This window comes from Elgaria multicarinata, chromosome 6 (genome assembly GCF_023053635.1).
Source record: "Elgaria multicarinata webbii isolate HBS135686 ecotype San Diego chromosome 6, rElgMul1.1.pri, whole genome shotgun sequence".
Lineage (NCBI taxonomy): Eukaryota > Metazoa > Chordata > Lepidosauria > Squamata > Anguidae > Elgaria > Elgaria multicarinata.
In genome coordinates this window covers 7013743-7037041 of record NC_086176.1, presented here as the reverse complement: position 1 = coordinate 7037041, position 23299 = coordinate 7013743, and the positions used below count along the sequence as shown (strand labels likewise).

The 23299-nt window shown below is 42.4% G+C and overlaps 1 protein-coding gene across 1 annotated transcript in view; it reads left to right on the top strand.

The window, feature by feature from the left end:
* Positions 1-23299, top strand: part of SPAG17 (sperm associated antigen 17) — a 125630-nt gene that overhangs the window by 67060 nt on the left and 35271 nt on the right. Inside the window, exons 24-35 of the mRNA XM_063128923.1 lie at positions 1008-1231; positions 2853-2970; positions 3675-4114; positions 7767-7893; positions 9542-9756; positions 11528-11669; positions 15034-15188; positions 15553-15744; positions 18050-18162; positions 18307-18437; positions 20854-20981; positions 22392-22574. Of these exons, the coding sequence (XP_062984993.1) occupies positions 1008-1231; positions 2853-2970; positions 3675-4114; positions 7767-7893; positions 9542-9756; positions 11528-11669; positions 15034-15188; positions 15553-15744; positions 18050-18162; positions 18307-18437; positions 20854-20981; positions 22392-22574 (2168 nt within the window). The remainder of the gene's footprint in view (positions 1-1007; positions 1232-2852; positions 2971-3674; positions 4115-7766; positions 7894-9541; positions 9757-11527; positions 11670-15033; positions 15189-15552; positions 15745-18049; positions 18163-18306; positions 18438-20853; positions 20982-22391; positions 22575-23299) is intronic.

Genomic DNA, 23299 nt, shown 5'->3' with positions numbered 1-23299 from the left:
TAGAACAAGTGAAAGGAAGGAAATATCCTGAGTCAGTTTGTAAGATCTTTGTCATAGCTGTTTAGTTCTATACTGCATTATTCTGAAATTCAGTTTTCACAATATGTGTTACCTCAGGTAGAAATCTTTTAGCAACTTGGATTGTTTTGTTAAATATAACTTAGAATTCAAATTTCAATATGCATATAGGTCTTCCTGAGAGATTTCTTCTCATTTTCCACATCTGGCTGGTCCTATATAACTGTTGCTCCCAGTTTGGCTCTTCAATCTGAGCAGCTCACCCCACTGCATAGCCACATAGATGCTCTGCCATCTTTGTCTGCTTAATCTGGAACCTAACTTCAAGCTTTTTTACATGAGCGATTTATTGCATGCTCATGATTGGCCACTCATGGAAGTTTGTAGGTCATTTAAATGACATTGTGAATGACCACATCTCCTGAGGAATCCTTTAGAAATTCCTGCATGAAAAGATCCACTTTTAAAGTGATAATAGCTAGGAAAAAGTGGGATCTTACACCACTAGATGGCGCTGTCTCAATGGAAGTGAAAGGAGGGGAAGTATTCAATTCAAACCATGTGGTCGCCCCTCTCCATCCATGTAATGCAGCCCATAACAATCATTCCAAAAAGTAGGAAGTACAAATGCCCCAGGTAAGCAACACAATTTCCCTTTCATGCAAAGATGCCCTTCATCTTCTGCCTCTGGCTGTTTGGACCTCTGTCAGCCTGCACCAGAACTGGATCCGCAGCTGCAACCAGCCTTGGAGGCTGGCCAAGGCCTGACACATACATCCAGATTGTAACTGGCAAGCTGGAACGTGAGCACAGCATCACCTTATTTACACAATTGCTGTATTTCAGATCTCCTATTTTGTCTTTGAACAAACAAAAGTAAACTTAGTTCTTGCAAGTTTTCCGAAAGACCCCCAAAATTTACCTGCCATATAACTGTATGTGGTGTTCTTCTCTTTCACCAATGTAAATCATGCCCCGTCCCTCTGCAGAAGAAAAGGATCCTGATTTAGCAACCATTTTGTGCATCCCTGCCATAAACGTGCCCACTTCTACTCTTGTTACCTCGGCTGCTTCTGCTGCTACCGTTTCTACTGCAGGAAAGGCCAAACCTGGCAAAGAAAAAACAGTCAAATCCATAACGTCTGCCAAAGTGAGCTCTCGTCTCACAATGACCGCATCACCAGAAGATTCTTCAAAGCCAGAAGAGAAAAAGGTGTGGGCATGTTTCCTAAGAAGTATGGTATCTCACCCCTAAGGGATTCTGTAGTTGTCATAGTATGTGGAATGATGGTCACTGAAGTGGCTGTACAGCTGCATCTTGTGCAAGGCAAGTGGTCTAATCCCAGAGGGGCTGCCGCAGGCAAGGGGGGCACTGGCAATAAAAAGGGTTCCAACTGCCATCAGGGTTGGGGTCAGAATGGGGAGAGGAGCTTCGTGTCAGACAACACGGGTTCTGCTGTCATGTCCCCTGGGATGCCAGATGGAGCTGGCTGGAGGAGTGAGGGGGAAGTGTGTGTGTGTGTGGGGGGGGAAACAAGCTACACACTGGTGATGGTGTACTTATTCATTAACACTCCCTTGAGACTCCAGCAAGTCCAGAAAGGGGAACTGTTGCCCCCCCCGCCCCGCTTTTGCAGCTCCTTTTCAGTCAACCCTGCCAATGGGTTGGCTCTGCCGGGTTCAGATGACATACCAACCCGTCATTGGTAATACAAGCCCTAAAACAAGCCACTGGTTGTAAGGGTGGCTTGTCAGTGAAACCCATCTGTGATAGAGATTCCCACAAGCAGGTGGAATACCTGACCTCACAAGGGAACTAGACGTAGAGCTCGCACTGTTTGAGGTTAGTCATGAATTATCAGGGGATAGCAAGCCTTTTAAAGGTGTCTCAAAGCACAGTATTGTTGCAGTCCCCGGATCTCAGAAAATAGTTACATATAAGTTAATTCCCGTCTGTTGGAAGGCACTCTTTGTAATAGATGGATTTGGAGGGTGGTGGTCTGGTATGTCAGTGGTGACCTACATCAAAAAGGAAAAAGACTAGGCAAAGCATGCTGCCAAAGACAGTCCGCAGTACCCTCCAGCAATACCAGTTTGGTCCCAGATCCAGGCACCAGTTGCAGTTCCATGAAACAAGCAGTGGGTAGTTCACCAGTACAGGAACCAGAATCATGAACCAAGAACCACAAAGACCAACTGAGGCAGTAGAGGCTCGTGTTGGGGGGTGAAGCCTGAGTTGAACTAGGGACACCCTCTGCTTCCCAGGTTAAGCAGCCATTCAAAACCACAGGGGGGGAGGGCACCATCTGGATGAGAAGAGTAGGATGGGTGTGTGAGCCAAACCTCCTGCTCTGGAGGGGAAGAGTTTTTCCTGGCACTGGGCAGTTGAGAAGGTGGAGTCCCAGGAAAGGAGTGTGGACACAGGTTTTTAATGAAGAAAGAAAATGTAGGATGTTGGCAGACAAAACTTCTGCCTAAGCATTGCCTGGAACAACACAGGAAGAAATTTACCTTTTGGAATTGTATAACATAACCAACTAACACAGGCTTTGTACCTAATTTGACAGGTGTTAAAAGAGGAGTGTCAAAAGGATCAAAACTATGAAAATGTGTTGTCTTTAAAATCGTTCAGTACCTCTGCTGACCACTTTAAAATTAATTTATCATGGGCAAAGGAAGATAGACAAAAAGGTCTTCAAAGAAAAAATTTGTTCAGTAAAATGATATGTGGATGTAGTTGTAACTGTCTGTTAAATAGTAGCTCCATGACTACATATTTTTTATTATAAATGCTTGCAAAGGCATGCAGTTTCTGCATCTCTTCCATTCTCTAGGTAGAAACTGACGAGCCTGTCCAAACCCAAGCTATTCCAGAAGCCCGCGTTTTCAATAGCTTGAATGTGTCCTGTCCCAATGGATTGGTACTGACCTTTCTTGGTCAAATGTTCACAGGTTGGTTCTGTGCATTATTATGTGATTGCAACGTTATTTTGCAGAAGTCATTGTGCTTTTGGAGGGTATAAAATTAGAATCCAGCTAGAACAGAGTTTAAAATTTCCCTTGATACATAATGGGATAAATGGGAATCCTTGATCATTCATATTTATCAGAGGATTTAGGCCAGAGAAAAGAAGAAAATTCACACACGCACCCCTCCATCTCACTTCCATGGTGAATTCTGCTAGTTGCCAATTTACAGAGTGGGAGAGAAGGACTCACTTGACATTTCCACTGCTACTTTCCAAATACTTTTTCTCAGCCAGACTCCATTGCTGGAAGTATACTTGGTTGGGGGCTGTGCAGAGGTAAACTCTGAGTGCAGGGGAGAAGTCTGCACTTCTTACCTGGTTGTCTCTTTTGCTTTTAAGATCAACCCCCCCTGCCCCACCCCACAAAAGACAGACAGACAGATGCGTGCACACACACTCACATCCCTTTTTATGTGATTTGTGCAGTTCCATGGTGTAAGCCAGAGGAACCACTGCCAACCATCAGGTGTGTGACCCTCATTCCAGGAAATTAAGAATAAATTTGGAACCATGTCTAAATTGATGTCGTTGATTTGCCATCACCCGTCTCAACATTTTTATGTACGGCTATTGTTCCAATAATTATAACCTACCTACTAATGGATGTCATGTTTTAATATGTGAAAGGTGAAGAAAAAAGATCTAAGGCCAAGAATTATGATGAAGAAAGTAAAATAGATGAGACTCAGTTGGATGAGGCCAAGGTGAATGAAATCAAAACACAAGAAGCCAAGATAGAACCACTCAAGGCCAATGAGACCTTAGCAAGTAAGGCCAAAGCAAATGGAGACAAAGCAGGTGAAGTTGAAGCCGCTGATGTATCTGCAGCAGACGGTGCCATAAGAAATGAAGCCGATGAAGGCAAGGCTGAGATTGAAACAGAGGAGGAGAACATGGACAAGGCCCAGGCATCTACTTTTGAAATACTTATTAGGCAGAACTATCCACAGAGTGTGAAACATTCACAGCTGCAGAAAACAGTGAAGAAACCAGTAGAACAGGAAGTGTCTAGAGTTATTACCAGACAAGGGACTGTTGTAAAGTACATGTTGGATGGATCCACCCAGGTATATTAGAAGAGTTAATTTGGCATTGACTTAACTAAGGTTTTGTTTTTATTTTATTTTTCCAGAGGTGCTGTTAGCCCTAACCTCAGTTAATGATACTGCTACCTAAACGTTTGAGCTGTGGTTGAGGAGAGGGGGAAATTCGCTACCAGGAGGGAAGAGGCTGATGAGAAGGAGCAAATAATCTGGCAGCCCCCCTCCCGGTCTCAGAACAGAACGACTGTGGTGCTCCTCTAATGTTTAGAGGGCATCATGGAAGGAATGATGCAAGAGGCAGCTGGACAACCATCTGTCAGGGATGCTTTAGGGTGGATTCCTGCATTGAGCAGGGGGTTGGACTCGATGGCCTTGTAGGCCCCTTCCAGCTCTGCTATTCTATGATCCCACCCCTTCCCATGTCCCTGCTGCTCTCCATACTTTGAAGAGGAAAGGTCTGAAGTGAAGAGCCTGCTCTCTGCATGCTAAGAAACCCTGTGAGACACATGTTGAGCAGGTTCATTACTTCAGACCTTTCCTCCCAACATGTGGAGGGTGGTGGGAAAGAGACAAAGGCAGTGGGGCCAGTGGGCACTCCTTCTTCATGTAATGAGGAATTCGTGAGTGTGGCTGGCGGCCCTCTGCCTGGTAACCACTAGCCTCACCTCAGAGGCACCAGCACAAGGCCTTCCAATGAATCTCTTCCAGCATGAGGCCTTCAGTTGAACAATATGTGGCCCATCATATATTCCAGTCCTAAGCCATGAAAGTTTAACTGTGGAAACAAATTAAGATTCAGTGCTGTTGGCAGAGCAGCACTGATAAGACCCTGTAAGTAATGTAGGGACTGTGTTCGGCACTAACTGCAGTTTCCAAAGGGCCTTCAAAGGCAGGCTCATGTCACCAGTTCTGAGGCTAAGTGCTGTCCAGGTATACTTTTTTTCTCTGCCACTATTGCGTCTGCAAAGAGCCTTCCAGCAGAGCTGTTTCGGGTGGTCAGGGGCCTTCTATACTCTGGCCCCCAAAAAGTGATTTCAGACCTTTCAACAGCCTGTTGTGACCAATTTGCCCAGCACTTTGCAGACAAAATCGCTCGGATCCGCTCTGACTTGGATGCTATTGTTGATGCAGATCCAGTGGATGTAACTTTGGCACCTGCTTGTCCAGTATTATTGGATACCTTTCAATTTGCACAGTCCGATGATGTGGACAGGGTCCTTGGATTGGTGAGAGCCACCACGTGTATACTAGATCCTTGCCCTTCCTGGCTTATAAAAGCTGCCAGAGGGGGACTGGCTGAGTGGGTAAGCGGAGTGGTCAATGCCTCCCTTCGCCAAGGAAGGGTCCCAGCCTGTTTGAAGGAGGCAGTGGTAAGACCCACACTGAAAAAGCCCTCCTTGGCCCCCACTGTATTGGATTACTACCGGCCAGTCTCCAACATCCCATTTTTGGGCAAGGTATTGGAGCGTGTGGTGGCCTCCCAACTCCAGGGATTCCTGGATGAGACGGATTATCTAGATCCATTTCAATCTGGCTTCAGGCTTGGTTATGGGACAGAAACAGCTTTGGTCGCCTTGGTGGATGATCTTCGCCGGGAACTGGACAGGGGGAGTGTGTCCCTGCTGGTTCTGCTGGACCTCTCAGCGGCGTTCGATACCATCGACCATGGTATCCTTCTGGGCCGCCTTGCTGGGATGGGTCTTGGAGGCACTGTTTTACAGTGCCTCCATTCCTTCCTGGATGGACGGACCCAGAAGGTGGTACTGGGGGACTCCTGTTCGACTCCTTGGCCGTTGGCCTGTGGAGTCCCTCAGGGCTCTGTTTTGTCCCCCATGCTATTTAACATATACATGAAACCGTTGGGAGAGGTTATCCGGAGTTGTGGGGTGCAGTGCCACCAGTACGCTGATGACACCCAACTCTACTACTCCTTTCCACCCAATTCCAAGGAAGCAGTTTCTGTGCTAAACCGCTGTTTGTTGGCAGTAATGGATTGGATGAGGGCGAACAAATTGAAGCTTAATCCAGATAAGACAGAGGTGCTCCTGGTCAGTCGAAAGGCAGATCAGGGAATAGGGATTCAGCTTGTGTTGGATGGGGTTACACTCCCCCTGAAGACGCAGGTCCGCAGCTTGGGTGTACTTCTGGATTCAGCCCTGAGCCTGGATGCCCAGGTTTCGGCGGTGGCCAGGAGTTCATTTGCACAGTTAAAGCTAGTGCGCCAGCTGCGCCCGTTCCTAGAGATGTCGGACCTGGCCACGGTGACACATGCCTTAGTTATATCCCGTTTGGATTACTGTAACGCGCTCTACGTGGGGCTGCCTTTGAAGAGTGTTCGGAAACTCCAGCTGGTTCAAAGAGCTGCAGCCAGATTGTTGACCGGGGCTGGTTACAGGGAGCACACAACTCCCCTGTTAAAACAGCTCCACTGGCTTCCAGTCTGTTTCTGGGCACAATTCAAAGTGCTGGTTATGACCTATAAAGCTCTATATGGTTCAGGTCCAGGTTATTTGAAAGAACGTATTGTCCCTTATGAGCCTACCCGTGCTTTGAGATCTTCTGGAGAAGCCCTTCTTTCAGTCCCACCATCTTCACAGGCGCGTTTGGTGGGAACATGGGAGAGGGCCTTCTTGGTGGCTGCTCCGATGCTCTGGAACTCTCTTCCTGGGGAAGCTAGGCTGGCTCCCTCCTTGATGGGCTTTCGGAAGCAGGCTAAAACTTTTTTGTTCAAGCAGGCCTTTGGAGAATAATCCAGCCCTCCATCTATATGTTAATGTCTTATAATTTAGTTGTGTATTTTTATAATTGTTTATGGTTTTGTTTCCCTCCCCCCCCATGTATATTTTAAACTTTGTAAGGCCGCCTTGAGGCCCAGCATTGGGCAAAAGGCGGGATACAAATAAATATAATAATAATAATAATAATAATAATAATAATAATAATAATAATAATAATATAGTTGTAGCTATCATACAAAGACAGATCAAGGTACATCTCCAAGTTATGAACCTGTCCCTTCAGGGGGAGTGCAACCCCTTCTAGTACAGGGATGTGGTAGAAATTTGTTCAGTCTCATCAAACTTACCTGATCTCTCACCTTGTGGACTAATGTGTAGATCAGAATATAGTCCACTCACAAAATCCACATTGCAACAAATTGTATGAAGTGGTCCAAAGGCTACATTGTATTTTTTTACTTTTCTTAAACAGTTCATTGTTGCTTTGAGCAATTAGGTCTGCATCCATTGAAAAGTGGAGTGCAAATGTCCCTGTTTTGCTACAGAAGCTGACAGTGGACCTGTTCAGACGACACACGCTAAGCCTTGGTTAGGCCGCTAACCCTTTTGCAATGAATGGTTAGTCACCATATTTAAACTATGGTTATGTAGCAACCACAGTTAGGAATGGATCACCACGGCTTGCTAACCCATAATGTTTAGCTCAAAACGCTTAATCAGCTGTGGTTTAGTGTGTCCTCTGAACAGGGTCAATGTGGTCTTGAAAAAACATGTATGGGGAAAAAATATGGCTGTTGCCATGATCCCATGAAGGCTTTCATGCATGTTTTCCATTTAATGTCCCTGATATCCCAGCATTTTTATATTTGCTGCACTGAATGTAGCTGGTAATTAATTTTGTGCGTTTTAACACAAACAATGTGTTTTGCTCTTCCTAGATACTGTTTTCTGATGGCACAGTGATCAGGAGTCCTGATTCTGGCCCTGTGATACCACCTCCACCTGCACCCAGTACACCTCATACAGAGATCTTGCCTTCTCCTGAAATAAGCACCAAGAAAAGCAGTAGGTAGCTTTCTTCTCCAGGGGCTGGCATAGAAACTGTAAGCAAAAATATTCTAAAGCTGTTCTTTTCTGATTCATTAATTTTGAATCCCACAGGCTTAGGAAAGTGGTGCTGTGATTCAAAATGCCCCTATTCTCAATGGTGCTAAAAATATTTTTTTCGCTCACTCCTGATGCTCATTTCTTGGGAAGTAATGATGATAGATTCTTGAAACAAATACTGAATTAAAGATCATGTCCACGGGAATATTTTAATGGCACAGAAATGGGATACATAGGTGTCATAGGGAAGAACTTCAGTTTTAGCAACATATTATTTTGCTAAATGATTTGAGCAACAGCTTCTTTTTGCAACCTTGTCTCATTTGCTTTCTGCATTAAGTATTTGCTGTCCTTCTGGCACAGGGCACATAAGCTGACATAGAGTGTCATCAGATGAACGTTTTATCGCACGCTCGTTACTGCCCTCTCTCACAGTTTCTTGTGGGTCCTTTTGATGATGACGTCTGCCTCCTGTGCATCTCCCGCTCCTTCTGCTCATTTTTTCCAAAACAAATAAGACTCCGGTAAATCCGTTGTGTTTTTAAAGTGAAACGTGCCGCCGTTTCCTGCTGTTGAAGGAAAAGCAGCATGATAAAAATGGCCACTGGATGGGCCACATGGTCTTTGTTTACTTCCACTTTCTTCCCCAATGTAAAGAAAGAGGAAGTATCATGGGACAGAAGTGGGGGGAAAGTGACAATAAGGAAATGCGATTGGTCTGATGACGCTCACAAAAGGCTTTCTAAAATCTTAATGAAATTGTTACTACACAGAAGCCATATTGTCCTGCTTCAGGGCTGAAATACAGAAGACAATAAGTCATTCAATGAACCACAACTTGGTTTAAAAAAGAAGCAGCTTCTCAAATCCACTCAGATGGTTCAAACAGGATAGCTGCAATGGAAAATGAAACATCTCACTCATCACCAGTCTTATTTATTTATTTATTTATTTATTACATTTTTATACCACCCAATAGCCGAAGCTCTCTGGGCGGTTCACAAAAATTAAAACCATCATAAAACAACCAACAAGTTAAAAAACACAAATACAAAATACAATATAAAAAGCACAACCAGTCTGTCATAATATGAATAAAATGGCTGGGTATTGATGCCTCTGGAAGAGAATGCCTCACACCCTGTGAAGAACCAAAGTGCATTGCTTTGCTACAGTTCATACTGAAAGGGGTAGGCAAAGTGTTAATCCTCTGCAATTGGAAGGTCAGGGAAACTTCCTTGAAGAACTACTTCATGTCCATAGTGTCTCTTGAACCTACAAGTTAAAGACCTCCTGATCAGATCAGCAACTGGAATCAGCGACTACCTGCATCCAGCCTTTTGACCTTAGGAATAGCTGGGGCTATTAGAAACCAGGTCCCTTGTTGGGCAAGACCAGCCCCAGAGTAGCAAGGAAGGAAAAAGGGTTTTCTAACTTCACAGCTCCTTCCTGTCATTGTGTGTGGGCTTCAGGATGGGTGGGGTTAGTGGAAGATGAAACTTCAGCTCTTCAACTGATGCACAGATGGTGAATGATGATAATAGTAGTAGTATTTAGACGGCTATCATTGTATGTGAGTAAATATTTTCTTTTTCTCATTCTCTAGGAAAAAACACCAAGGGTTCTCTTGCACCAAAAATTGAAGCAGCTGAAGCAGTTGCTCAAGATCACTTGTCTGATACAGATCAATCCCCAGATGCCCTGGCAGGCACCTGGATAACCACTACCCCATTAGGCATTCAAGTAGGCACCAAGGGATCAGAGAGGCTTGATCTGAAGCCATTGTTGGCCTACCAAGCCACTGATCCAGTTAATGGAACGGTAATATTGCATCATCTGTCAGATGTTTTCATATATATATATATATATATATGTGTGTGTGTGTGTGTGTGTGTGTGTGTGTGTGTGTGTGTGTGTGATAGAGAATGATGTCATGTTTATTTCCCTGTGGTCATCTTTCACAGTAAAACATGCAAAGACACTAGTTTCTTTTTGATGGGTGTGTGTGGGAACCAAACATGCACTTCCAGAATTAAAGGGGCACAGAAGTACCCCTTTAATTAAGGTGAGTTGCAAAAAAAAAAAAAAAGGTTCCACAATTATAATCCTCAAAATTCTGTAGCTTATAAAATTGACCCCTGTTGAGCTAATAATATGAATCTTGGCATCTGATCTAGCAATTGAGCCTACAGTTCTGCAAAATTTCAAACCAATCCATGAAAAATTTACCACAGGTACAGTTAGCTAAAAAGTGCTGAAAATTGACACGTTTGCCATTTTTACTCCAATTTGCAGAACTTACTAGCAAATATACCCGGGCTTCAAGAAAAAAGACCAGATATCCAAATAAGTATCCCTTTGAAGGTGGCATCTATGTGCCAGCCATTCAAATGTTGAAAGTGTTGTAAGGTCCTCAATTCATTGCATTAAAGGAGGTGAGCGTTTATCAGTCTTTTAGCTGACCAGAGGGTGCAGAGAATCCATTTATGCTGACCATTTGTTAATTTCCATCAAGCAAGTAAATAATTTAAGGAATGTGTTCATCAGCAAATGTTAAAGAGTGTTCCAGTACAAAATTGATCTGCTTAATAATTTCCTACCACCACCCCAAAAAGCAACTACTGGGGATTGCAAAACATCACCAGCAATTAGCTTAATTAGACAATCCCTTATTAAAGAGACATTGCAGTGTACTATAGACACAAAACAATAGTTTTTTTTCTGGATAAGATGCAGCCTAAAATCCATAGAAATGGTAAGTATAGGCAGAATGACACACTTCAATTCATTATTCCATTCCTGCTTCCAAATGGACCAAGGTGGAAGATCCAATGCAGACTGGAAACTCCAAAATTCAGTTCGAGTCAGCAGATCTACTTAAAGCAAGATCTGTAAAAGCAAATCCACCTTCTTTAATTGGAAGTTGCATCCCTTACAGAGATAATCTTTAAGGAAAGGACCCTGCATGACATTTACAAAACAAAGCATTGATTTTTCTGAAAACAATCCAGGGTACAGTATTTATTGTTGTTGTTATTATTATTTATTGCATTTGTATGCCGAAGCTATGTGGGCGGTTCACATAAGATAAAACACTTAAAAACAATATACAAAGATTAAAAACCACAAAAACAAGCAAAATACACATACATTTAAAACCACTATAACAACTTTAAAAACAATGTGCCAGAAAACAGACCCAGGGTCATTACATATTGCTAAATGCCTGGGAGAAGAGAACAGTCATCGTAAGTGTGTTTTCCTTACCCCACAAATTCAGCTTTCAAGATTCTCATCTATCTAAATCCTGAGATATCTCAATTTATTAAAAAAAATAAGGGTAATTTTAAGCAAGCACAATTTGTGAAATTGCACAACTTCATTACTGATGACAGGGCGTGTCTGTTAAGGCATTAGCATCTGCTTCCAATTTTCTGGCTTTGTGGAGCTTCAGCCAACATAAAACAGCCTTAAATCTATTCTTAAACCGATAGGGTTTTTTTTATAATTGGATATATATTAAAACAGTCTGACTTGATGTTCAAAATGAATCCATCCGTAAAACTTCATCAGTAATCTTTTCCTATTCCAGGTAATGATAATGAGAGAAGATAGGGTAGTTGTGGTGGAGAAAAGAGATGGTTCCAGAATTGTAGATCATGCTGATGGCACCAGAATAACCACCTTTTTCCAAGAATGTGTTGAAATTGTGCCTAATGACAATGAAGAGACAGGTATGAATACAATTCCTATGGATGGTGTTGAATTAACCCATCTGGCCAATAGAACAACTTGTGTCAGTGGAACAGGGAAGAGTGATTACGTGCGAACACACACACCTGCGACCCTCTGACATCCTCAAAATCTTCTCTGGAGGGTAGGGGGACCCTCTGGAAACATTTTTAGGCAGGCATAGGGGAAGAGAGAGATTACACCCAATATAACAATGTTTCATCATAAACAATTGCTCGTATGTTAATTACTTTAACATGCTTTCATATGTTAATTGTTCAATTAGTTGTATGTTAATTGTTCATTACTTTATCACGTTTTCTTCTCAAAGACAAGTTCACACCTGTTAAATCTCTTGCATAATTAGATACAGCTAATTTTGGTTATTGAACTTAATCTTGGTGATGGAGTTCTAATTTGCTAAAAATCAAACTTTTTTGTCCATTGATGGTGTAAATTGACAAGGTACATACATACTTTTCTTAGGCTGATTCTAAAAGTACTTGTTCGCACTATTTCACCATCCAAAATGCCCAGCCCAACCATGACATCAGGAAAAGAAAAATGCCTCATAGGAGTTTGTTTCCAGAGCCCTGATCATCCTCGTTGCCCTCCTTTGAACCTCCTTCATCTTGTCTGCATCCTTCTTGAAGTGTGGTGCTCAGAACTGGACGTAATACTCAAGATGAGGCCTAACCAGGGCCGAATAGAGGGGAACCAGTACCTCGCACGATTTGGAAGCTATACTAATATATTAATGCAGCCCCAAATCAATGATATAGAAATGATACTAAGGTTTAGTTTTCCTTTTCATCAAATTTTAGAGAAAAAGTGGAGAACCTTAACTGGTATCTGAGATCAGTGAAGGACTGGATGCAGGCAAACAAACTGACACTTGAGCCAGACAAGCAGAATATGTTTTGTAGTTTGTAGAATTGATAAGAATTTATTGTATCGTGTAGGTGTGACTAGTTCTGTATGTGCGTGTTGTGAGACAACTATGAGTAATGGAATATATTCTTGGAAATGGAGAGAGGTTGCCACGAACAGGTTGGTCAAGTGCTGGAAGAAGCACATAGCTTAACATAGCAGGGAGACCTCCATCTGGGTGTTACTGGTATCAGTGCCTGACCTGGTTACATTGAGAACAATGGGAACGGTGTGGTATGGCCAGGTCCGAAACTAAGGATGAGATCATTGGCATCATGAGGTTATAGAAGACCAGGGTTTGATCAGTTTGGGAGAGAGATCCTGGGAGAACAAGAAGCCCACCATATGTGCTTAGGCTGGCTGTGCCCACCATGCCTTCCATTTAGAAAAATACGAACCTTTGATATTGACTGTTAGTTTGAGAGGAACCTGGATTTTACTGTGTTATCAATATGCTTGCTACTATCTTCGTTGTGCTTTTAATCCTTATAACGTGTGTGTATTTAGGAATGTTTGTGATCTGCTACATCTTAGCTAAAGCTTGTTATTCCCTTAGACTGAGCAATACAAATGTATACTTTAATACCATAATGGTGTTGTCTGGCTTGAGAAAATTTTAAAGGACCACTACCCATATACATTAATTCTTGAAGCCCAAAGCATTCAGTAAAGGTTTGTAAATCTATCACTGAATGGGGTCTATCTTTTAAAGCTGTTGTATTTATTCTCTCTTGATCTGGTGAATCTCAGATGCACTCATCAAGTTTGGGATGGATCAAGAAGCAGTTACTCTTCTCACAACCTGTTTTACTCAGGGTAGGCTATCCCCTTGAAAACCAAGTTTGCAGCATGAGGATGTTTCTAAATCTGCTGTGCTCCTATACGATGTTTATGGACAGGGGTGCTTCTGCTCAGTTGTGCTGTTTCCTGAAAATTGCAAATCTGGTCGCTGTCACACATGTGAAAGCAAAATAAGTTTAAGGACACTGATAAAAACAACATATCAAATTTTGGTATAACTATGCTTATTACAATAAAACCATATTGTTAGTAGAAAATATTTTTAATCTTAAAACGAATACGTACATTTAAGATTTAAACAGAATGGCCCACGTACAACAAACTTCAAACAAGAATCCCAAACGCGTTTCAACCATAAAAGGTCTTCATCTGTGGGGATAAAATGACATGTGGATTTTTAGAACGTATTATACAAATGTTTAAAACAACTTTTTGTGCCCCAGATATAGGGAGTTCCTATTGGACCCAAAGTTGGCTCCTATAAATCTTCAAGAATGTGACAAAAAAGACGGGGGACTAGGCACTCCCTCCTGTCTCCAAGAGGCTTCACTCCCAAGTCATATCTGGTTGCATAAGTAATATCTCAAATTTATGTAGACAGGGATATGCAGGATAAGCTGAAGACCCACAGCAGAAAAGTCGACTTTTCTTGGCCAAGCAAGATCAGCGTGGCTCTTCCCTCTGTCCTCATTGGAGCATTGCACCAGGGGGCATTCCCGGGCAGAAGGTGACCTCTCATTGGTCGCTGGGGGCGGGGGCAGGCCCAGAAAGCCTAATGGCCACTGAAAAGCCTATACTGCCTCCCTCCATGTAAATAACTTGATGTCACCCCATAGCAGTGATACTGTGGGGTTTGGTGCCCAACTTGGTGCTGTGAAGACAGCCCCCTAGTTACATCCAGATCTGAATTTTGAAAAGTGAAAACATGCTCTGTGCCTTTGAAAAGTGTAACTGCAGCTGGTGCACAATGTGAAAGGGACTTTTTTAAGGCCAGTAATAATCACATGACTTCATTGGTTCCCAATTTGCTTCTGAGCCCAGTTCAAAGTTCCAACTATTTCCTTCAAAACCCTAAATGATTTAGGGCCAGGACTGGCTCCTCCAATATTATTCCACCAAAACATTCAGTTCTTCAGTGGAGGCTCTGTTTCATATCCCACCACTGTCAGAATGTCAGATGACGGGCATGGGACATGGCCTTCTCTGTGGTAGTGCCATGACTGTAGAATGATGTGCCTGGAGAAGTCTAACAGGCACTGCTCTTGTTGACATCTTTTGAAAACCATCTTATTCCATTATGCAATTACTCTCAAGACTTGAACCTGTTTGCCCTTACTATCTTGAAATTATTTTTGCTCTGCTGTTTTGTGTTTATTTTTATGGTAAAATGCTTTCATTGAATAGTTTTTATTTTATGTTGTAAGCTACATTGCAGGACCTATGTCTGGGACGCAAAGTGTGGGGTAGAAACATTTTGGGGAATAAGAAGAGGTTGCATCCCGCTTTTCCAGTACAAGACAAGGGCTCAAAAGTCACCCTTATGAGAAATAACCTCGTTCTACTGCTCAATGTAATCTTTCTCACAGCTCCGTATGAGTGCTCTTCTGAAGTCTGTTGGTTTGATTTCGTTTCTAGACGCTAACCCCCAAATCATCACAAGGAAGGTGAAGTGTATGCGTGTAGAAAATCCAGACTTTGCAACTGTCATAACAAACTGTGAGGACAGCACCTGTTGTGCTATTTTTGCTGATGGAACCTCAATTATATCAAAGCCACAAGGGACATACCAAGTAAGTCTAAAATTAATAATACATGCAGAAATATTCGATTTCTTCTGTCTCGGTGTTTTGTTTGTGTCCCATTGCTTCCCAAACCCCAATTTTCCGGTTACCCAAAGTTAATAAATGTCACTATTTCACATACAACTCCTAAAATTGATTCTTGAGGAATGTTATTCTAGAATGTGAAACGATTAATAGATAGTAGGGAGAAAGGGATGCTCAAAAGTAATTGGTTGCATTGAGAGAGCCCAAGTGTAAATAAATGAGTGCCCTGCAATCAGTTTCCATACCAACTCATTCTCCATTTCCATATCACATATCAGGATTAGTATATTTACTGGTACCTGACTCTCCTCCTTTGTCATTATGGTAGATATTGCCCATGAACAAAGGCTGCCTCTTCATCGATGAAAATTGTTCTGCAGTTTACTCCCCTGAGGCATTTGACAAGAATGAATGTGAACTTCTGTCTACTTTGGAGGACCAGCAGACAGGGAAATACATTATGAAACACAACTCTAGCATTGCCTGTGAGATTACAGACCCTGCAGGGAACCTTTTCAAGGTAAAACCGCCTAAGCTTTATTCTTGAGGTAATTGTATGGTTTTGTTTTACATAGATTGGTTTTAAAACTAGTCTGTAATTATTTAAACAATTTTAAACTTTTAAAGCTTTAAATTGATTGAAATACATTTAAATAAATCTGCATATTACAAAAATCTATATAGGGAGTTTTTGAGGATATTGAAGAAGGCCATAGTTTTTCTTCAGAATGTGGTAAGTTACCCCTGAATAATAAAAAAAACCCTAGTTTTAAGAAAGAAAGGCAATTTTTGATATTTCTTTTTATTTTATTTTATTTATTTATTTATTACATTTCTATACCGCCCAATAGCCGAAGCTCTCTGGGCGGTTCACAAAAATTAAAATCATAGCAAGACAATCAACAGGTTAAAACCACAAATACACAATACAATATAAAAAGCACAACCAGAATAAAAACCACGCAGCAAAATTGATATAAAATTAAAATACAGAGTTAAAACAGTAAAATTTAAATTTAAGTTAAAATTAAGTGTTAAAATACTGGGAGAATAAAAAGGTCTTCAGCTGGCAACGAAAGGAGTACAGTGTAGGCACCAGGCGGACCTCTCTGGGGAGCTCATTCCACAACCGGGGTGCCACAGTGGAGAAAGCCCTCCTCCTAGTAGCCACCTGCCTCACTTCCTTCGGCAGGGGCTCATGGAGAAGGGCCCCTGAAGATGATCTTAAGGTCCGGGCAGGTACATATCATTGATTTCAGAATGTGGAATATAAACTCTTAGAACAGCTTTAAAATTAATGAGTACAAATGACCCCATTAATCTTATAGAAGACCTAGATTTCATAAATCTTCAGTTGCCCATTGTTTTTATTGCTCAAAGGAAAAGTATGGTAGTTATACCCTGAAATGTAGATTATGAGCATCATCATATGGGGGGAAATCGCATTTCCTTACCATTGCTTCTCCACCTACGCGTTTATCCCTCATTACTTCCTCTTCCAAAAGAGGAAGTAAACAACTTGCACGTGGCCCATTCAGTGGGCCATTTTGATAGCGCTGCTTCTCCTGCACACAGCAGCAGATAGCGGCAACTTCCATCTTTAAAAATAAGTCAGACTTACTGAGTGTGATTTTGTTGTGCGAAGAAGGGGCGGGAGGTATTCAGGAGGCAGACAACGTCGTGAGAGGGACCCGTGAAAATCTGTGAGTGCTCAGCAATGAGTGTGCAATAAAATGCTCGTCTGATGACGCCCTTTATGTTAGCTTTGAATACACACTGGAAGAAAAGTTGCCCTTAGGATTCTTTTTCTGCAAATATGGGCACCACACTTCAAGAAGAATTTAGACAAGCTGGAGGGAGTTCAGAGGAGGGCAAGGAAGATGATCGGGGGTCTGGAAACAAACTCCTATGAGGAGAGACTGAAAGAACTGGGCATGTTTAGCCTGGAGAAGAGAAGACTGAGGGGAGACATGATAGCACTCTTCAAATACTTGAAAGGTTGTCCCACAGAGGAGGGCCAAGATCTCTTCTTGATCATCCCAGAGTGCAGGACACGGAATAATGGGTTCAAGTTACGGGAAGCCAGATTCCGGCTGGACATCAGGAAAAACTTCCTGACTGTTAGAGCAGTACGACAATGGAATCAGTTACCTAGGGAGGTCGTGGGCTCTCCCACACTGGAGGCATTCAGGAGGTAGCTGGACAGCCTTCTGTCGGGGATGCTCTAAGGTGGATTCCTGCACTGAGTGGGGGTTGGACTCGATGGTCTTGTAGGCCCCTTCAAATTCTGCTATTCTATGATTCTATGTAACACAGAGCGGTAAGTTACTGGTTGTGTTTGCAAGTAACCCTAAACCACAATTCAACATTACATGCATGAGCCTCCAGGACAGCCACGAGGAGATCGGAAGTATGGGCAGAACGCGCCCCCCCCCCCCCGCTTTGGAACTTGTTTCTCCCAGCAGGTTGCTTCCATTTGGTGCTTTAGAACACTACTTCAGTTCTGATCTGAAGCACAGCCTTGCTACATTTTATTTATTATTTATTATTTTGCATGTGAAAAAAATGACACTCCTTCAACTCAGCCTACTTTAAATTAAAAGGTCTTTGCCCTTTTAATCTATAGCTGATTGCAGCAGGTGAGGATTGTGTGGAAACCGTGAGATTGATGCACTAGAAGCTGCCTCCAGTTGAAACTGTAGGGAGAAGCTCCCTACAGTTTCAACTGGAGGCAGCTTCTGCATCAATACTACTAAGAATATGAGTGTCCAGAAGGTACTTGGAGAACAACAGTTATAAATAAGCAACTCTGCTTTTTATTGCAGGTCATGGCTGATGGCAGCACATTTGAATTCATTGATAGTATTGATTCTGATGGAAAGGAATCAGAACCCACAGAAATTCAGACTCCAGTCTTATATGGAGAACATGCACCCAGGTATGCAAACAATTTTTTTTTCCTCTTAAGGGAACTTCATTCCATAGCCCAGTTTTGAAGCTCCAGCAATTCTTCTGGAATTCTACTTTCTCATTTTATGTTTTGCATGCTTGAACTGATCAGATTTGTGGGTTGGTCATTTAGGTTCTTCATTGTCTATGCTGATGGTTCAGGGACTGAACTCCTCCGAACTAGGGACACAGAAGAATACCTGGCTATGGCATATGGTGATCCAGTTACAGCAGTTCTGCAAGAGCCAATAGAAGAATGCCCAGGTAGGAGTGTGGTGTTTCAGTCCTATTCCAGACTCAAAGTTGCATTTCTATCTTTTAGGGTTCAAAGTGTTTCCTATCATATATTACGTGTAATACTGACAACAACCCCGTAAAGTAGTCACTATTATTATCCTCATATTGCAGATGGAGAGATTGAGGCCATTTCTACATGAGGCTTTTATTGCATGTTCGTGACTAGTTTGCAGGTCCTTTACACAACATCGTCAGCCTCCAAGATGTCTCCCATGCTTTCTGACCTTTATCCCAGTTTTAAAAAGATTAGAGATAATGTGTTAATTGATGTTAATCCATTTTAATAGCCATGTGTAATTGCACAGTTCCACTATACCAGAGTACCAACTAGTGGTGGTATAATGAAAAATGTAGAACTTGCAGACAAAGGAAGTCCCCAGATAAAAAGCCCATGTCCGCCTGTGTAGGGAGCTGATCTTAATCCCACAAAGAATCTGGAAGCGTAAATCCCATAAATTGCAGGATTAAAAAAAAGTGGTGTGGAGAATCCCTACGGCTGATAATAACTTGCTTAAGGCAAGTTCATGCCAGAAGCATGGTTCAAACTCGGGACTTCCTGATTCGTAGCTCAGTCACGTTACCATTCTGCTGTAGCTTTTCAAATATTCAAAGAATAATATTCTGTTCTTGGGAAAATACTGTATTTCCCACAGAAGTATCTGCTATTTGCTGTTATAAATGCAATGTGGCACGTGGTTGCATGAGTGTCAACGATATTTCTGAAACATAATTATGGAGAAGTGACGTAACTTTCCTTTCCACAGGCCTTTTTCATTAAATGAACCCTTTTCATTTTAGGTTGGGTTGAAAAATCCAAAAACTTTCTTTGGAGACAGCGTAATATGTACTCTTGCAGTATAGGACGTGCCCTGACTTTATTTTAAAAACCGAAATAGATTAAAATTCCCCATCATGAGGGAAATGAACAACAATAAGTATAAAAGACATAAAACTGAATTAAAAACATAGTATACATTATTAAAACATCCTAAAAACATCCTAAAATTCCACTGGATAGGCCTGTGTTCAGACCACCTAGCCACTAAAAGACAAGTGAAAGAAGCAGCAGGAAAACGTATCGACATCTCTAACACCACAAATGAAGACAATTAAAAGATCAAACCCAATGCAGATTTCGCAGACCGTACAGACATTGGAGGCCAAACCTATGTATCAGAGAACTCAAGGGGAACAATATGATCATATTTCTAATTAGAGTGTTTACAGCGGAGGTGGGCAACTTTGTGAGCACATCTATAACTGCTACGGTGCCCCAAAGGGTCAAAATCAGCTTGCGAGTGAGCCATTTTCTTTGTAAAATAAAAAGTTGTTTTTTAAAATAAATAAATGGAGTCCCCTTGAATTTTGGGGATGGCAGGTATTATTTCCCTCAATTTATCAAGTGGGAACAGCAGTTTAGCTATTTATTTATTTATTACATTTCTATACCGCCCAATAGCCGGAGCTCTCTAGGCGGTTCACAAAAATTAAAACCATTCAAAGTATAAAACAAGAGTATAAAACCATAATATAAAATACAATATAAAAGCTCAACCAGATAAAAACAGCAGCAATGCAAAATTACAAATTTAAAACACCAAGTTAAAATTTATTTATAGACTGTTAAAATGCTGGGAGAATAAAAAGGTCTTCACCTGGTGTCTAAAAGCATATAATGTAGGTACCAAGCGAACCTCCTTAGGGAGCTCATTCCACAGCCGGGGTGCCACAGCAGAGAAGGCCCTCCTCCTGGTAGCCACCTGCCTCGCTTCCTTTGGCAGGGGCTCACGGAGAAGGACCCCTGAGGTCCGGGCAGGTACATACGGGAGGAGGTATTCAGATAGCCTGGCCCCAAGCCGTTTAGGGCTTTAAATGTTAATACCGGCACTTTGAATCGGGCCCGGGCCTGGATTGGCAGCCAGTGAAGCTGGAAAAGGACTGGCATGATGTGATCTCACTGACCAGTACCTGTTAGTAGGTGGGCTGCCCTGTTTTGTACCAGTTGAAGTTTACGGACCGTTTTCAAAGGCAACCCCACGTATAACGCATTGCAGTAATCCAAACGAGAGGTTATCAGAACATGGATAACTGTAGCTAGGCTATCTCTGTCCAGATAAGGGCGCAGCTGGTATATCAGCCATAGCATTAGCTACTCCACATATCTTCTGAGCAAGACCCATTCTGTCCCTATCTATTATTTGCATTTGAATTCTTAGATCTATGTTTTGCATAGGCTTAAATGAACTGAAACATGCCTTGATTGTGCAAAGGCCCTACATTTCCTATCTGGAAGCCTGCAAGGCTCAACGTTTGTAGGCACAGAATGAGTGGTCAGTTCTACATAAGCAGCATTTCCAGGTTTTCTGTCTGTCTGTCAAAGCAGGAGTGCTAAGCATTACTATCCTCCGCCCTCTGACCAAAGCATCTCGATGGGTCATGAAGAGAGACTCTGCCACTATCATTCCTGATAATCTCCAGTCAAGAGCCTGGGAAACCTTTCCTGCAGTTGAGGTACGCAGCTTTCTGAACTAGTTCAGAGGAGGGCAACCAGGATGATCAGGGGTCTGGAAACAAAGCCCTATGAAGAGAGACTGAAAGAACTGGGCATGTTTAGCCTGGAGAAGAGAAGATTGAGGGGAGACATGATAGCACTCTTCAAATACTTAAAAGGTTGTCACACAGAGGAGGGCCAGGATCTCTTCTCAATCCTCCCAGAGTGCAGGACACATAATAACGGGCTCAAGTTAAAGGAAGCCAGATTCCGGCTGGACATCAGGAAAAACTTCCTGACTGTTAGAGCAGTACCACAATGGAATCAGTTACCTAGGGAGGTGGTGGGCTCTCCCACACTAGAGGCCTTCAAGAGGCAGCTGGACAACCATCTGTCGGGGATGCTTTAGGGTGGATTCCTGCATTGAGCAGGGGGTTGGACTCGATGGCTTTGTAGGCCCCTTCCAACTCTGCTATTCTATGATTCTATGATTCTGTTCCTTCAGGGCTTGACTATGATGTGACAGCACAGACCTTGCAGGCTTTAGCAGTTGCTCTGTAGACTGTGTATTTTCAAGTACTACACAGTCTTAAGCCAATGCTGTGTGAAATGTATGGTTTTGACTATCTGTGGGGTTTTTTATAGATGCATTCTGTTTGCAGGAGTAAAAATAAAATCTAAAGAATTAACAGTGATTTGTTGGAAAGCTTGAACTGAGTCCATGCATTACCTCTTCCCCTTTCTTTCCCATCAACTATGCAATTGTGTGTCAGGCCAACTACACAAAAAACAGTGTGCAAAAGCCCCCACTTCTACCAGCGAAGCAGATGATCAGACAATGATGTCACTGTAACGGCTCCCCTCAGTTTTTTCAGTTGCTTCTATTTTGGGTTTTCAGTAGCCTTTTGGTTTTGTTAAATTAAATCATTTCCCCCCAGCAAGTATGGATAGTTTTGCCTTCATCCATTCAGACATCAGTCTGCATTGTGGGGCAGTTGGAGAGGAGAAATAAGATCTAGATTAATCCACATAGTTATGACCCAGAAGACACCTTCATTCTATTGTTTAACATATAGTTGAGCATGTAAAATTCAGCTCCTGCTGAATGTAAATGGCTTTAGGTTTGGAAAAACCAGAACCTGGTTCTTATTTTTTCTTTTAAGAACTTCTCTCTGTATTTCATCAAGCAATAAAACATTAACAGGATTTAATGGGCTCATGATAGATAACAGCATAAACCTTGGGGCAAAAGCGATAACCGTTCAGTCTTCTGAAGTCTACTTATCCCAAGGCATGGTTCCTGTTTCGCAAATGGCAAGCTTCCCTGTGCCTGGCTGAAAGCAGGTTGAATCACGAACCCATATTTGGAAGAAGGTCCCACTGAAATGCATCGCTGACATCCCACCCTTCTCTTCCTTGTTTGGATTCAGAGGAAGACTCCAGGCCCTCCATTTGGGACGCATGCTTGGAAAGGCCTGTCCATAGAATTCAAGGGGTTAGCAGGATCTCCTGCACCTATAGAAAAATGTCCAGATGTTCTCCAAGTTCGTCGGTTGATCCAATATGAATCAGTCACTGAGGAACTGAGACACACATTGCAGCTTTCTGTCAAGGTAAGGCACACCCTGAGAATTAGAGTAAATTCACAGCTAACTACCACGACACAGGCTTTGAACCCCAGGCCTGGCCGCGGACACTCCCTGCTCGAGCTAAGCCTGAGGCGAGGGACAACCACCGCCTTTCTCCAAACTATGTGGAGGAAGGGGTGACATTGGAGGGATTTCCGTAATAAATCAAAACACTGTGAATTAAATGTGCTGATGGTGATTTAATGTCAGAGTGGGTGTTAAATGTATATAACTGCAGATGATAAATGCCAAAGACACGTGGGATTTTTGTGGTAGTTAAAACAAACTGATTAAAATTTTATTTTAAAAGTTCACAAGCTTTGTTTCATAATAAAACAGTTTAAAAAAACCTTTTTAAAACCTCTCATCCAATCCTTTCACTCTTCTCATACACGCTTTCCTTTCTCTCACACCTTCACTCTTGAACTTTCTTTATTATCAGCATTGATTAATATACACCAACTGACTATCAGCACACGGCCCTCAAAAGACACCACTCTCTACACTGAACCTCAAACTCTCCAGAACCCAAGTACTCTGCACAGCAAGAGCTAACACACAGAGAGCGCCCAATCTCCCCAGTCATCCCCTTATATATCCTCCTCCCTCCTCCACCCACTCAGGTCAACATTCTAAACACACCAGACTTACAAATGCTTAGACATGCCTTAGGGAACTGACTTGTGGGGTGTAACACCACACTAACCTTT